The sequence below is a fragment of the Scomber scombrus genome, chromosome 12 (genome assembly GCF_963691925.1).
Source record: "Scomber scombrus chromosome 12, fScoSco1.1, whole genome shotgun sequence".
NCBI classification, from domain to species: domain Eukaryota; kingdom Metazoa; phylum Chordata; class Actinopteri; order Scombriformes; family Scombridae; genus Scomber; species Scomber scombrus.
The window spans coordinates 21,565,393-21,577,284 of NC_084981.1; the positions used below are offsets into that span (position 1 = coordinate 21,565,393).

General features: G+C 42.7%; 1 protein-coding gene across 1 annotated transcript in view; it reads left to right on the forward strand.

The window, feature by feature from the left end:
* The window catches only part of LOC133991641 (girdin-like), a 66,038-nt gene that overhangs the window by 53,168 nt on the left and 978 nt on the right, over positions 1–11,892 (forward strand). The window contains 13 exon segments of the mRNA XM_062430128.1: positions 583–759; positions 880–1,041; positions 2,275–2,552; positions 2,824–2,967; positions 3,088–3,274; positions 3,578–3,723; positions 3,863–3,955; positions 4,309–4,511; positions 6,903–6,986; positions 8,696–8,932; positions 9,078–9,131; positions 10,978–11,067; positions 11,459–11,739. Coding sequence (XP_062286112.1) covers positions 583–759; positions 880–1,041; positions 2,275–2,552; positions 2,824–2,967; positions 3,088–3,274; positions 3,578–3,723; positions 3,863–3,955; positions 4,309–4,511; positions 6,903–6,986; positions 8,696–8,932; positions 9,078–9,131; positions 10,978–11,067; positions 11,459–11,739 — 2,136 coding nt within the window.

Consider the following 11,892-nt stretch of genomic DNA (forward strand, 5'->3'; position numbering starts at 1 on the left):
ACAACACAGAAGACCTGATATAAAAACACACCCTATGAAGCCAAAACACCAGTCTGCCAGGTCATTGAGAACACTTGAGAACAAGCTGTCCTGAAATCTTCCCCCTGCAGTCTAAAACACGAGAAACACTCTAAATACCGAGGGCAACTCAGGGCCAATACATTATTTATTCAGCCACTCTTCCACTTCTATCGGCAGTTTATCTATTCATGAGGCGGCAGGAGTCTGTGAGAGAGTGGAGGAGAGGATTTCGACTTCCCCTTTGGAGGGTGTTTTTGTTTTGAACTTGCTGACAAAAATCTGATCTAAAGCTCTTGAGTGGGAAAAAATGAGGCATCTGTTAATGCTTTGAGTTTCAGCTATGAACTGTAATGGAATCTGCCAGCTATTATTTAACCATTTCTTATGTTACCATCTAGTACAGTAGTCTGCTTTTTTAATTTTGCAATTTACCAGTAATTTACTCTCAGCTGCAGCATTTACAGGGTATTAATGTTGGAGGAATTAATTTAAATGTGCTGAAAGAACAGCAAAAACCACTCAGTGATTTCACTGTGTTGACTAGTCTGTGTCTCTCTCTAGGTGAAGAAAAACTATGAGGGGCTGCGTCAGAGGGAGGAGGAGGAGAGGATGGTGCAGAGCTCGCCCCCTAGAGGAGGGGAAGACCCTCAGGCTGTCAGTAAATGGGAAAAGGAGAGTCATGAAGCCACCAGGGAACTGCTGAAAGTCAAAGACAGACTCATTGAGGTGGAGAGGAATGTAAGTTCACACACTGTCAGGAATGTAAGAGGACTTCTGTGACTTTCCCAGGACAAATGATGAACAAAGACACACTTTTATGCAATTGTCTGAATTTATTTGTGCGTGTCTGACATCCAGAATGCCACGCTCCAAGCTGAGAAGGCAGCCTTGAAGAGCCAGCTCAAACAACTGGAAACTCAGAGCTCCAACCTGCAGGCTCAGATAGTGGCTGTGCAGAGACAGACTGCCTCCTTACAGGAGAACAATACATCCCTACAGACGCAGAACGCCAAACTGCAGGTAATCCCCCTCACATCCCCCTTACATCCTAAACTATACACAGTATCCAGCAGAGCTACCAGTCCAGTGATTTACACCTGAAACCTAACACGGGCATGCAGGGGTTGTCGGATAATCAGTGCAACTAAGTGTCTCGCTTAAATACATTTCAGCAAGTTTATATTATCACAATAATTATCTGCACCACACTAGAAACTAGACACAGTCTGTGCAAGACACATTCAGACACGACAACAAACTGAAGGAAAAGCAGACCAAGATATCACACACATCATTTCTTATTTCACTGCAAAGGACCTGATAGCCCCATATCAACTTACGTTTCATTTGATAAAACAATCTCACCTCAAAGTCCATTTCTGTTATTGGGCTTTCGATCATATTGCAGGACTTTCATGAGTGGATAGAAATGTCATTTTGAATTTCTGAACATGTTACTTTTTGTGTGTTGTAATTCCATTAAAGAATTAAATAATTATAGATAATATATAATAGATATATCATGTATGTGGGAGAAATAAAGACAATATATATTTAGGAAATATATTGTTATACCAGGGTTATTATAGTACCTAATAAAATCAAGTAGTGCCTCCTCAAGTATGACTTTAGAATATAACATAAATAGTTCTACATTTAAAACAGAAAATGTGAAGCCATCCCCTTTCTCTCCCCCTTCAGTCTTGTTTGCACAGTTGCCTTGCCAGGCTGCTTTGCTCCCTGGTATGGATTTAGACTTGTACTCCCAGTTTGGCAGCCATTCAAAACCAGCTTATAGGCTACAGGATTTACACTGACCATACAGTAGCTTCTGGCTGTTACTGGGTGTGTACGTAGATGTCTCTTGATGTGATAAGTAGGTTGTTTGTATGTGAGAGCACATGTTGGCAGGTGTTTATATGTCTGTGTTTGTACTGGAGGTAAAAAGCTGCTTCTATTTAAAGGTACAGTGTGTCTGCAACTGGACAGAATGTTTTTGGGTGTGTGTCAGAGTATGAGTTCACAGGGATTTGTGACTAGGAAACCAATTTGACCACAAAGGAAACATGAAAAGAAACGAGTTCCTGCCAGTGTGGATGGAGAATACAGCAAAGGCATAAAAAAAACACATGAAGACACAGTGCCCCCTATAGACCGAAATGGCAACCACCATTTCCTCTGCTAAATTCTTCCACAATCCTTTTTCTTGTTTTCCATCTATCTCCATCCTTTATCCTCTGTTTCCTCCTTTAGGTGGAGAACTCCACCCTTAGCTCTCAGAGTGCAGCCCTCATGGCCCAGAACGCCCAGCTGCAGACCCAGCAGAGCAGCGTGGAGGGCGAGCGAGAGGGAGCGCTGAAAGAGAAAGATGAGCTGAGGTCCACCTATGAGTTGCTCCTCCGTGATCATGAGAAGCTGGCGGCACTCCATGAGAGGCAGGCGGTCGAATATGAAGCCCTGATCGGGAAGCATGGGGGCCTGAAGAGCTCCCACAAGAGCCTGGAGCAGCAGCACAGGGACCTGGAGGACAAGTGAGTTGGGGTGCACGAGCATGGGATGAGCACATGCTCAAGTCTAAATACAGTTCAAATCTCACTCATGACATGACTCACTCTTGTGACCTTTTGTATACTGTTTTATGAGGGCGACATTAAAACTCTTAGAGAAACCATGCTGAGTAACTTGAGGAAATGCCGATCCCTTGGGATAAATAGAATATGTATGCTTTGTATTCTTTCCTGTCAAGCTTAATGTTACTCATAGAACGGTCTGTAATGTGTGTGTGTGTTTTTATTTGTGCAGATACAAGCAGCTTCTGCAGAGGAAGGGCGAGCTGGAGGAGCTGGAGAAAAATCTGAAGCAGCAGCAGGAAAAAATGGCATTGGAGAACGAAACTCATCAAGCCACAGCTGACCACTGCAAACAGCTCAAAGAGGAAAATGATAGGTCAGATATACCTGTATACGTTGCTTTTGAAAACTCTTAATTCTCCTTAAATATAAACTTAAGTTTATTTTTGATTCAGAAAATCACATTTTACAAACACATGTTATGCTCCATCTTTAGACTGAACACTACATATCGTCAGCTGGTAAAGGACAATGACAATCTCCAGCTGGATCATAAAAACATAAAGAGCCAGCTGAACAGTGCCACGCTGGAGCAGACCAAGCTGGAGGCCGAGTTCTCTAAACTGAAGGAGCAGTACCAGCAGCTGGACATCACCTCCACCAAGCTGACCAACCAGTGTGAGGTGAGGAGGCTTCTCTTCTCTTCTCTTCTCTTCTCTTCTCTTCTCTTCTCTTCTCTTCTCTTCTCTTCTCTTCTCTTCTCTTCTCTTCTCTTCTCTTCTCTTCTCTTCTCTTCTCTTCTCTTCTCTTCTCTTCTCTTTTCTTGTCTTCTCTTTGGGGATTTCCACATCACATGGCTTCAGAGCCAACTGGCTGACTTATTCCTTTAATGTAAGACAGCTGTGTTTTGGATGTATCATATTTGTTGTTGAGCCAGGTGTCTCAGCATGTCTCCAATATACTGTATCTGTGTTTGTGTGCGTCAGTTGTTGAGCCAGCTTAAAGGAAACCTGGAGGAGGAGAATCGACACCTGTTGGACCAGATCCAGACTCTGATGCTACAGAACCGTACGCTGCTGGAGCAGACCATGGAGAGCAAAGACCTCTTCCATGTAGAACAGAGACAATACATGTAACCAACTTTCTCAGCATACACTACACCTCACCTCCGAGAATGTGTATACTTAAAACAGGCAGCAGACACATCCACAAGTATTACACGTCTTGTATATAGACGTCTCTCTTCTTTTCTCCCTTTTTCTGCCTATCAGAGACAAGCTGAATGAGCTGAGGAGACAGAAGGAGAAGCTGGAGGAGAAGATCATGGACCAGTATAAGTTCTATGACCCCTCACCTCCACGCAGGTAAAGAGCAAATTCATCTCCACATGAATCAGAATGACTCAGACAAATCAGTTTAGCAAAGCAAACTGTGACATTAAAAATTCTGTTTACTTGTTGACTCTTATCTGACTGAGGCGGGGGAAATGGCAGAAAACACTAACACTGCTGCATCAGGAAGGGATCCATTAAATATTTATGGTCTGCAGAGCTTTAAACAGCTGTATACTACAACATTTTATCTTCAGTGTCATCAGTGTGGAGGTTTAAAGGGTAACATGAAGCCTTCAAGTAAATATATGGAACAAATCAGTTCGAAATATTTCTATTTCTGTTGTCTTCTTGCTCCTGACGGTTTCTCTGCGTTGTCTGTGTAGGCGTGGCAACTGGATCACTCTGAAGATGAAGAAGTTGATCAAGCCAAAGAGTCGGGAGAGGATGCGTTCACTCACGCTGACTCCATCTCGTTCAGAGTTTGGAGACGGATTCCTGACCTTTCCCCAAGACAGCCAGGACAGTTCTTCTGTAGGCTCTGGCTCCAACTCGCTGGACGACACCCTCAACCAAAAGAAGAGCAGCAGTGAGTACAGAAGAAACACGTATACACACAAACACACAGAGGAAAAAAACCTGTGCAAATATATACTTACAAACCAAGAAATATATATACAGTAACAGCAGCTTTGATCACATACTCAGACACTGTTTCATACACAAATGTACATGTAGAATTGAGCAAAAGGGTTGCGAGCTTGTTCCATTTAATGCTGAATACTCATATAATCAAATTCAGACACATAATCATACACTTGCATACCCACAACGTCACAAAACACACTTCTACCTGGTGTGTGTGTGTGTGTGTGTGTGTGTGTGTGTGTGTGTGTGTGTGTGTGTGTGTGTGTGTGTGTGTGTGTGTGTGTGTGTGTGTGTGTGTGTGTGTGTGTGTGTGTGTGTGTGTGTGTGTGTGTGTGTGTGTGAATGGGTCTTTCCCCCCCTAACTGCTCCTGTGCTTCTTCATCTCTCTCTCTCTCTTTCTGCGGAAGGGAGGAGAGGGCAGCAGCCCCATGCCCAAGCCCAAGCCCAAGGGCAGGGTTCCACCAATGGTATGCTGCGGATGGGTAGGGTGGGCGGGGTTTATGACCCGACTATCGTGTGTCTCAGGGCATGTTTTCGTGAGTCCATTGTCTGTGTCAATCAGCTGTCTTAGAGGTTACGGTTGAGTTGCGCAGCACCACAAGGTTGACTCTCCACCTCTGACCTGGTTCAAAAAGTAGACGCATCCCTTGTGTTTGAAACAACTAAGGAGGCGCTTGATTTTTAACCCTAAGAACAACATCTTTTTGTGGGTTTAGTGATTTTTAACAGTGTTAAGGTGTCAACCTGAATCAAGTGCATCTCATGTGGTTCAAATATTGCTTCAGGTATATTTTGTCCCAGGTCTGTTTGACTGTAAACGTCTGCCTCGATGGGTCCATAGCTCATTACCTCTGAGTCATGTCAACCTGCTGATCTGTGCAGTTCACCTGTAAATAAGTAAAAAACACCCTCTAATGTAGTTTCATAACTATTAAAAGGTGCAATGCATCATGACTCGCCTCCAGTCAATGTCAGTAGTGTTAAAATCCTGGTTGCCTGGATTTGGTAGGAAGACTACAGGTTGGTATTATATAGCTGTAACTATTTTATTCGATGGTCTGGATATTGATGGTCAGTATACATCTTCAAATGATAAGTAGGTTGGTCGTTTGCTTTAAGATGATGAGTATTTAAAGTATTATGTAAAATCAAGAAGCTATAGCCAGTATAAGCAAGCTGGTATATTTTTCACGCCAGATCATATTACTGAGTAAACTTTAAAAGTTACTTAAAATATAAGAACTGTATTTCCTCAAATAAAAGACAGTAGTCAATTAAAAGCCTTTTCTCCAATGATGGCCAGGGGCGTGGTCGACATGAACAAAGAAAGGCCAGCCCCAAAAACTATTAGAGGAAATACAGTAAAAGAGAAAGGTCTTTTAACAACCAAATAAATAACATAATTATAAAACATAAATAGAGGCCTTACACAGTCACGTATGCAATAATAAATGATAACGTTCTTGGTTATGTCTCTGAAAACACTGCAGTCCTTCCTGATACTATTAATCTGCCCTTTGACCTTTTCACCCTCCTGATTGCACCCTTTAATATTCTTCATCCTGTGTGTTTCATGTAGGTGTGCTAATGTGTTGACAGTTACGTTGTTGTGTACAGAATGTACTGCTCTAAAATCAGCTAGAAATGTAGAATACAACGTTCATGACCATGTACATAAGCATGTTTGTGTGTGTGCAGGAAGAGTGCGTGTGAGAATTTACATTGTGTTTTATGTTTTTGTATTTGTTTGCATAATGTTTCTTATTGTACAAAAGCCTGCCCTTAAAATGTAGGTATGTCTGTCTGTCTTATCAGTAGTGAGGACAGAAATACTTTTTCCATGAATTGTAAGCATTTCTTGAAAATGCTCCTAAAAATCATTGGAGCTGAACACAATCTCTCTGGGGAAATTAAAGACCCTCTTAACACAAGCTTCACATTACCAAAAATCTGTGTTTTTGTGTTTCTAGCTCCTTTAACTTGTGCTAGCATTGCTAATATATTTCTAACAGTATATTCAGTGTATTTTTATACTTTGAAATAGCTCTGATAAACCCCAAAAGGCTTCATAATAACATGATTCATCTCTCTTAAGTGATATATTGTAGCCGATTTGTCTTTTGCATTTGTTGTCTATTGTCCAGTTGAGTGTCCAGGGGCTCAGCTCGCTCTCTCTGCATCTCTCCCCTGGCTCTCTTTGTGACAATGTTAACCACATCCCTCTGTTCTGCCCTCCTTTTTCTTTTGTTTTTCTTTTCCTCCACCTGCCTTGGGCTTTTTCTGTCGCTCTCCCTCTCCCCTGTCTGTCGTTCGTCTGTCTCTGGCTGCGCTCTGACAGCTATAAAAAGGTTGCCTTTCATGAGGAACAGATCCAAGGACAAAGACAAGGCCAAGGCCATCTACCGGCGCTCCATGTGTAAGACCTCCGATAGCCGCCACGCTAGCCTTTCTCCGCCTTCTCTCCCTCTCATCGCCACACTAGGAGAAACAAAGAGGAACGGTCACAGATGTCGGGGGGTGGGGGGGCTGCACTGCAGTGTGGGAGGTGTGACAGTATGAGATTTCAGGTTTCAGCCGCAGCTCTTAAACCTGCTCAGGTGTAAAGTCTTTGATTTGGGATTCTTTTCCATATAAGTTTAAGACCGAGTTGGAATAAATTTAATCTGCACAAGATTGAACAAAGATTCAAGTTTAAACTTTGTCACATCATTACCAAACCTCCATGCTGCATCTGGTGACATCAGTGACCTGTCCTTGTAAGTTTTTCCTAGTAAACCTCCGCCCTACGTCTGCCGCCTCCACTCCCTCTTGTAGAGTATCTACTCTTAGCTTTTTATCAGCTCTCACTAGTCTAGTGATCACTTTGTTCTCACTGTTAGCAGATGAATTAATGAAATTAGAACTAACCTCACGAAAAAAAGTTTTCTCTCTCTGTAGATCTGCCTCTTGTAGTTTTTTGTTGTTTTGATTTTCATCTCTTTTGGTTCTGTCACCTACCAAAGCTTATCTTTCAATTTAGTCATTGTGGGAATCAGTATGCAATGGGCAACTTATCGGGCAGCTTTGTCATGTGCTCTGTGGTTTCATTTTGTTTGTGTATACTGAATGAAAGGCTCGATGTGTGTGTGCTGAAGTGAGCGATTGGGAGAGACTGCGGGTTTGCCTTTCATGCGCCTGTGGTGTGTTTGCTCCCATCTTTGATTACAGCATGAAAAAAATCACTGCCACCCGCATTCACCATGGAGGACTTGAAATGGAGCCTTTACTCTCCGTCTGTCTCTTCCTCTGGCTCTCTCTTTTTCTCTCTGTCTGTCTTTCATCGTGCTGCATTTCAGATCTTATTCTGCTGACATGGACTTTCCTCGCTCTGATTCTGGCTCTAATCTTTTGTGCACAGTACAGCTGCTGCAGCTTGGAGCAGCTCTGCATGCCGTCATGCTTCTTCTAATGTCGCATACAGCTCAATAGACAAAGTGCATAAAGACAGTGGCATCTTAGGGTGATGATCACCTGTTAAAAATACCTGGCTGAGATGAACCACAAGGACTGAAGAACTGAAACATGAAAAACTATGCTGCTGCCATCTTTATGCACTTTAGATAATATATTTTTTACAGTTTTTAATACTTTTTTTATAATTCGGTATGCCTGCATGTGCCTTGACTTGTATAATTATTATATTTTTCTGTGTTCTACAAGATTAATTTATAATTGAATGATGAGATCAATCTTATAATAATTATGATCAAGACCTCATCAGAAAGCCTTTTTCCATGCATACTGTGGGAGTTGAGCTTTGCTCTTTATGAGGCTGTTAGATTGAAGCACTGTAGACAAGAAACTGTTGGAAAATAAGAGATTACAATTGAGTGCTGGTGTTTCAGACTTTAGCAATCTTTAGAAACTTGAACTCTGCAGGACCTAAATTCTTGCTTTCATCTGAGACATTTGTCTTAAAGGGATACAAACAGTCTCTGACATATAGTTAAAGAAAACTGTTCTGTTATATGTAGTAAATTTGAATTCAAATCTGGGCCATTACATGAAGTGAGATGAGATGTAATAAAATCTGCAAGTTTTTAATTTTCTTTTTCTTCGTTTCCCTCCCTCCATCCGTCCATCCAGCCATGAACGACCTGTTGCAGACCATGGCGGTGGTGGGGGGTCCCGGGGCTCAGTGGGCGGGCAGCATTGAGAACCTAGACGGCGCTGAGGGCGGAGATGCCAGGATGACAGGTGGCAGCAGGCACGGTGGGCAGCGCATGAAGGAGCTCGCCTTGTCCACAAATGCAATCGACTGTGCCGCCCTCACCCTGCCCACTGCAAGGCACAGCAGGGCCAAGCTTCGGCTTCAGGTCAAAGGTCAGGGTGCTGGTTTTATTTGTGTGAATGTAATGTTATCATTTTCTCTTTTTTCAGTCGGTGTTTTACTGACCATATATTTAAGTGTGTTCAGATCAGAGCGAAAAAAGCAGCTGCAGCATCACCCTCTTCTTTGTCTCCACAGAAAATGTGTCCTGTGAAGATGTTGCCGGCTCATTAGATGACCCCAAATGTCAAGGTAAGATGAGACAGATGTCATCAGATTGAACTGCAGATGTGCATCAAATGAAAAAGACGGGTAATTGCAGCAGCCTCTCAGAACCAGCTTGGAATCTGAAGGCCTTTTTTAAAGAAAAAAAAAAGGAATGGGAAATGTTTGAATAGCCCCCAAAAAAAGCAGGTCATGTCCTTAACAGCTCCACTGCTAATCTTTGGGCTGCCTTCCTGCACTTCGATTAAGCCTGATCTACAGTTGGAAAAGCAATTTTAGTGGAGAGCAAGAGACAAATCAGCCTCTGTCAAAAGTAGGATTGACTCTATTCCAGGCTTTAGGACGTTATCCAGGGCAGTTAATCTGTGGCCAGGCATCTATTCATCACTTCTGTGCTGCCTCTAATGTAGATGACCCAGTTGTTAAACAGCCACCAAACTACTGACACACATTCCTAGCACTTTAGCTCAGTCTGCACCCTGTTGCCATCACTTTTATCGCTCTTTAAATACTTCTTTTATTAGTTTAAATGCATTTGTACCTTAAGTCAGGTAGCACTTACACTTAGGCAAATGCATTATGTTTTACCACTCACTATGACTTTGCATCAAAATATGTAACCTATCATCCCAGCAGGTCATTAAACTGGTTTTCCAGGATATTGGCTCGCGTTAGTGCCCAACCTGGATTCTACTTAGCTGCCGAATTCCCAGAATGCACTCATAAATGCAAGCCAATGCACCTTTTGTGAGTGTTCAATCCATCAGATGCATTTCACAGCACCTTGTCTGTAATGTCTGGAGGAAACTGCCCTCCACTCTCACTCACACTCACACACCGGACATTACTTAAAATGTAAAAGCCATTAGGTCATCTACTCTTAGAGAGATTACTTTGTGTAAAGTCATTAATGAAAGTTTCAGATATCTATTGATTTTTTTTCCCAGGAAACTTTTATCGCTGCCATGACATTTTTTGTTCCATTTTAGGTATCTAACCATTAAATAACACAAAACTTTGCATGAGTTACACAGCGAGAGTAATATGATGTAACCTTCAAACATATGATGTGTTACAATTAGGGTGTGCCGCATTGTGTGTGTGTGTGTGTGTTTCATCAGGCCTGCAGGTGTATAGCAGCGCTTTGGTTCAGTATCCTTCTCCTGTTGAGCTGAGCGCTCTGTGCAGAGTGCCCTGTAGCATCTGTAGTAAGTGACTACAACTCTGCACTGAATGCCACTCTGGTCCACAATAGTCTGGTTTCCTGGACATGACAAAAACGTTGATCTAATAAGTGATGTAAAGGTTCATTTTAAATTCTAATTTGGTGGCACCAGTCTGAAAACCAGATTTAATGGATTTCACGGTTAATGGCTTCCAGCTGAAACTGTCCCTATGTACACAAGCGAGAGCAAGATCACGTTGTCACCAATCTTTCCCTTTCTTTTCTTCCCTCTCACTTACTAACTCCTCTTTTAACACAAGGCATCCCATTTATTCTTTCAATTTCTAATTTACTCCATCATCCTGTTATTCAGTATTCGTCTGTCAGTTCTTCTTTTTCTCAAAGGTGGATTGGTCCTTAGGTTTAGGTATCCCTGCTGCTCTTTATTGGTAGTTTCTTTGTTTTCTGGCTGGACATATTGGGGCTCCAGCCTGGCACTGATCCACCCTTCCTAACCCTCTGCCTGGCATGTGCCATCTGCTGCCCCAGCGGGGGACGTGCTGTCAAACTGTTAGCGTGTGCCTAAGTGTCACTCCTTGTGTTAGTGCATGTTGGTGTGGATAGACATAAGTGTATGTTAATCCTAACTGTGAGTGTTTGTGTGTTTGTGTATGTGTGTGTGTGTTTTCCCTCTTGTCCCTTACCCAGCCTCGAGACCTACCAGTCTCCATAGCAACAGGACCACCAGTAGTAATAGTAACAATAACTCCCACCTCACTTCTCCTCTGGAGGGCAAAGGTATGCTCCTCCATCCTGTAACCCCACCTTCCCTTCTCCTCCTCTCAACTAACAACTCAGGTTTTCTTCTTCTCTTCTTTTTATCTTTTGTTTTATACCTGTCTGATACCTGCTTTAATGTGCCCTCCTGTGAGAATTTGTTCAAGATGGTTTGTTCTGATTTAAATATTAAGGGTTAACTTGCTGCAGTAATTTTTTACTATAAGCTAAATAAGCTAGCACAAAAGCAAATGTTAAAGCAGCAATATTTCCCATCATAATACATTTTATCCTTTTAAATTGACCTAATTTGATTAATGTAGGAGAAGAGAGGTTTGATCAATACTGATGAAGTTTCTAATAATAACAGGAAACTTGGCCTACGATCTAATAATTTGCCCCCCTCCCTCAGGCACATTGAACGGCAGTCTCAGCAGGCCTCACAGTGAGAGCAGCGGAGAGTTCAGCCTGAGTTTGGACCAGGAGGTGTGGTCCAGCAGCGGCAGCAGCCCCGTCCAGCAGCCCACCTCCTCACGCTCCTCCCATCAGAGCCCCCTGCAGCTGCGCAGGTCCCTCGAACCGTCCACCGCCGCAGGCGGCCCCGGCCAGACCCAGATCAGGAAGACAGAATCCCTGGGCAACGAGGTGCTGTCCCTGCAGCAGTTTCTGGATGAGGGTATTGATCCTGCAGAGGTGAGCACCCAGTTACCAGTGATGTTTTATGTGTTGTTGATTAAAACCTGCAGATGCAGTAGATACTTTTATGGATATTTTCCCATTTCCCAATAAATTATAAAGGTGATGAATCACTTTTAAGGATTTTCAATGTTAAACCAATAAAAGTGG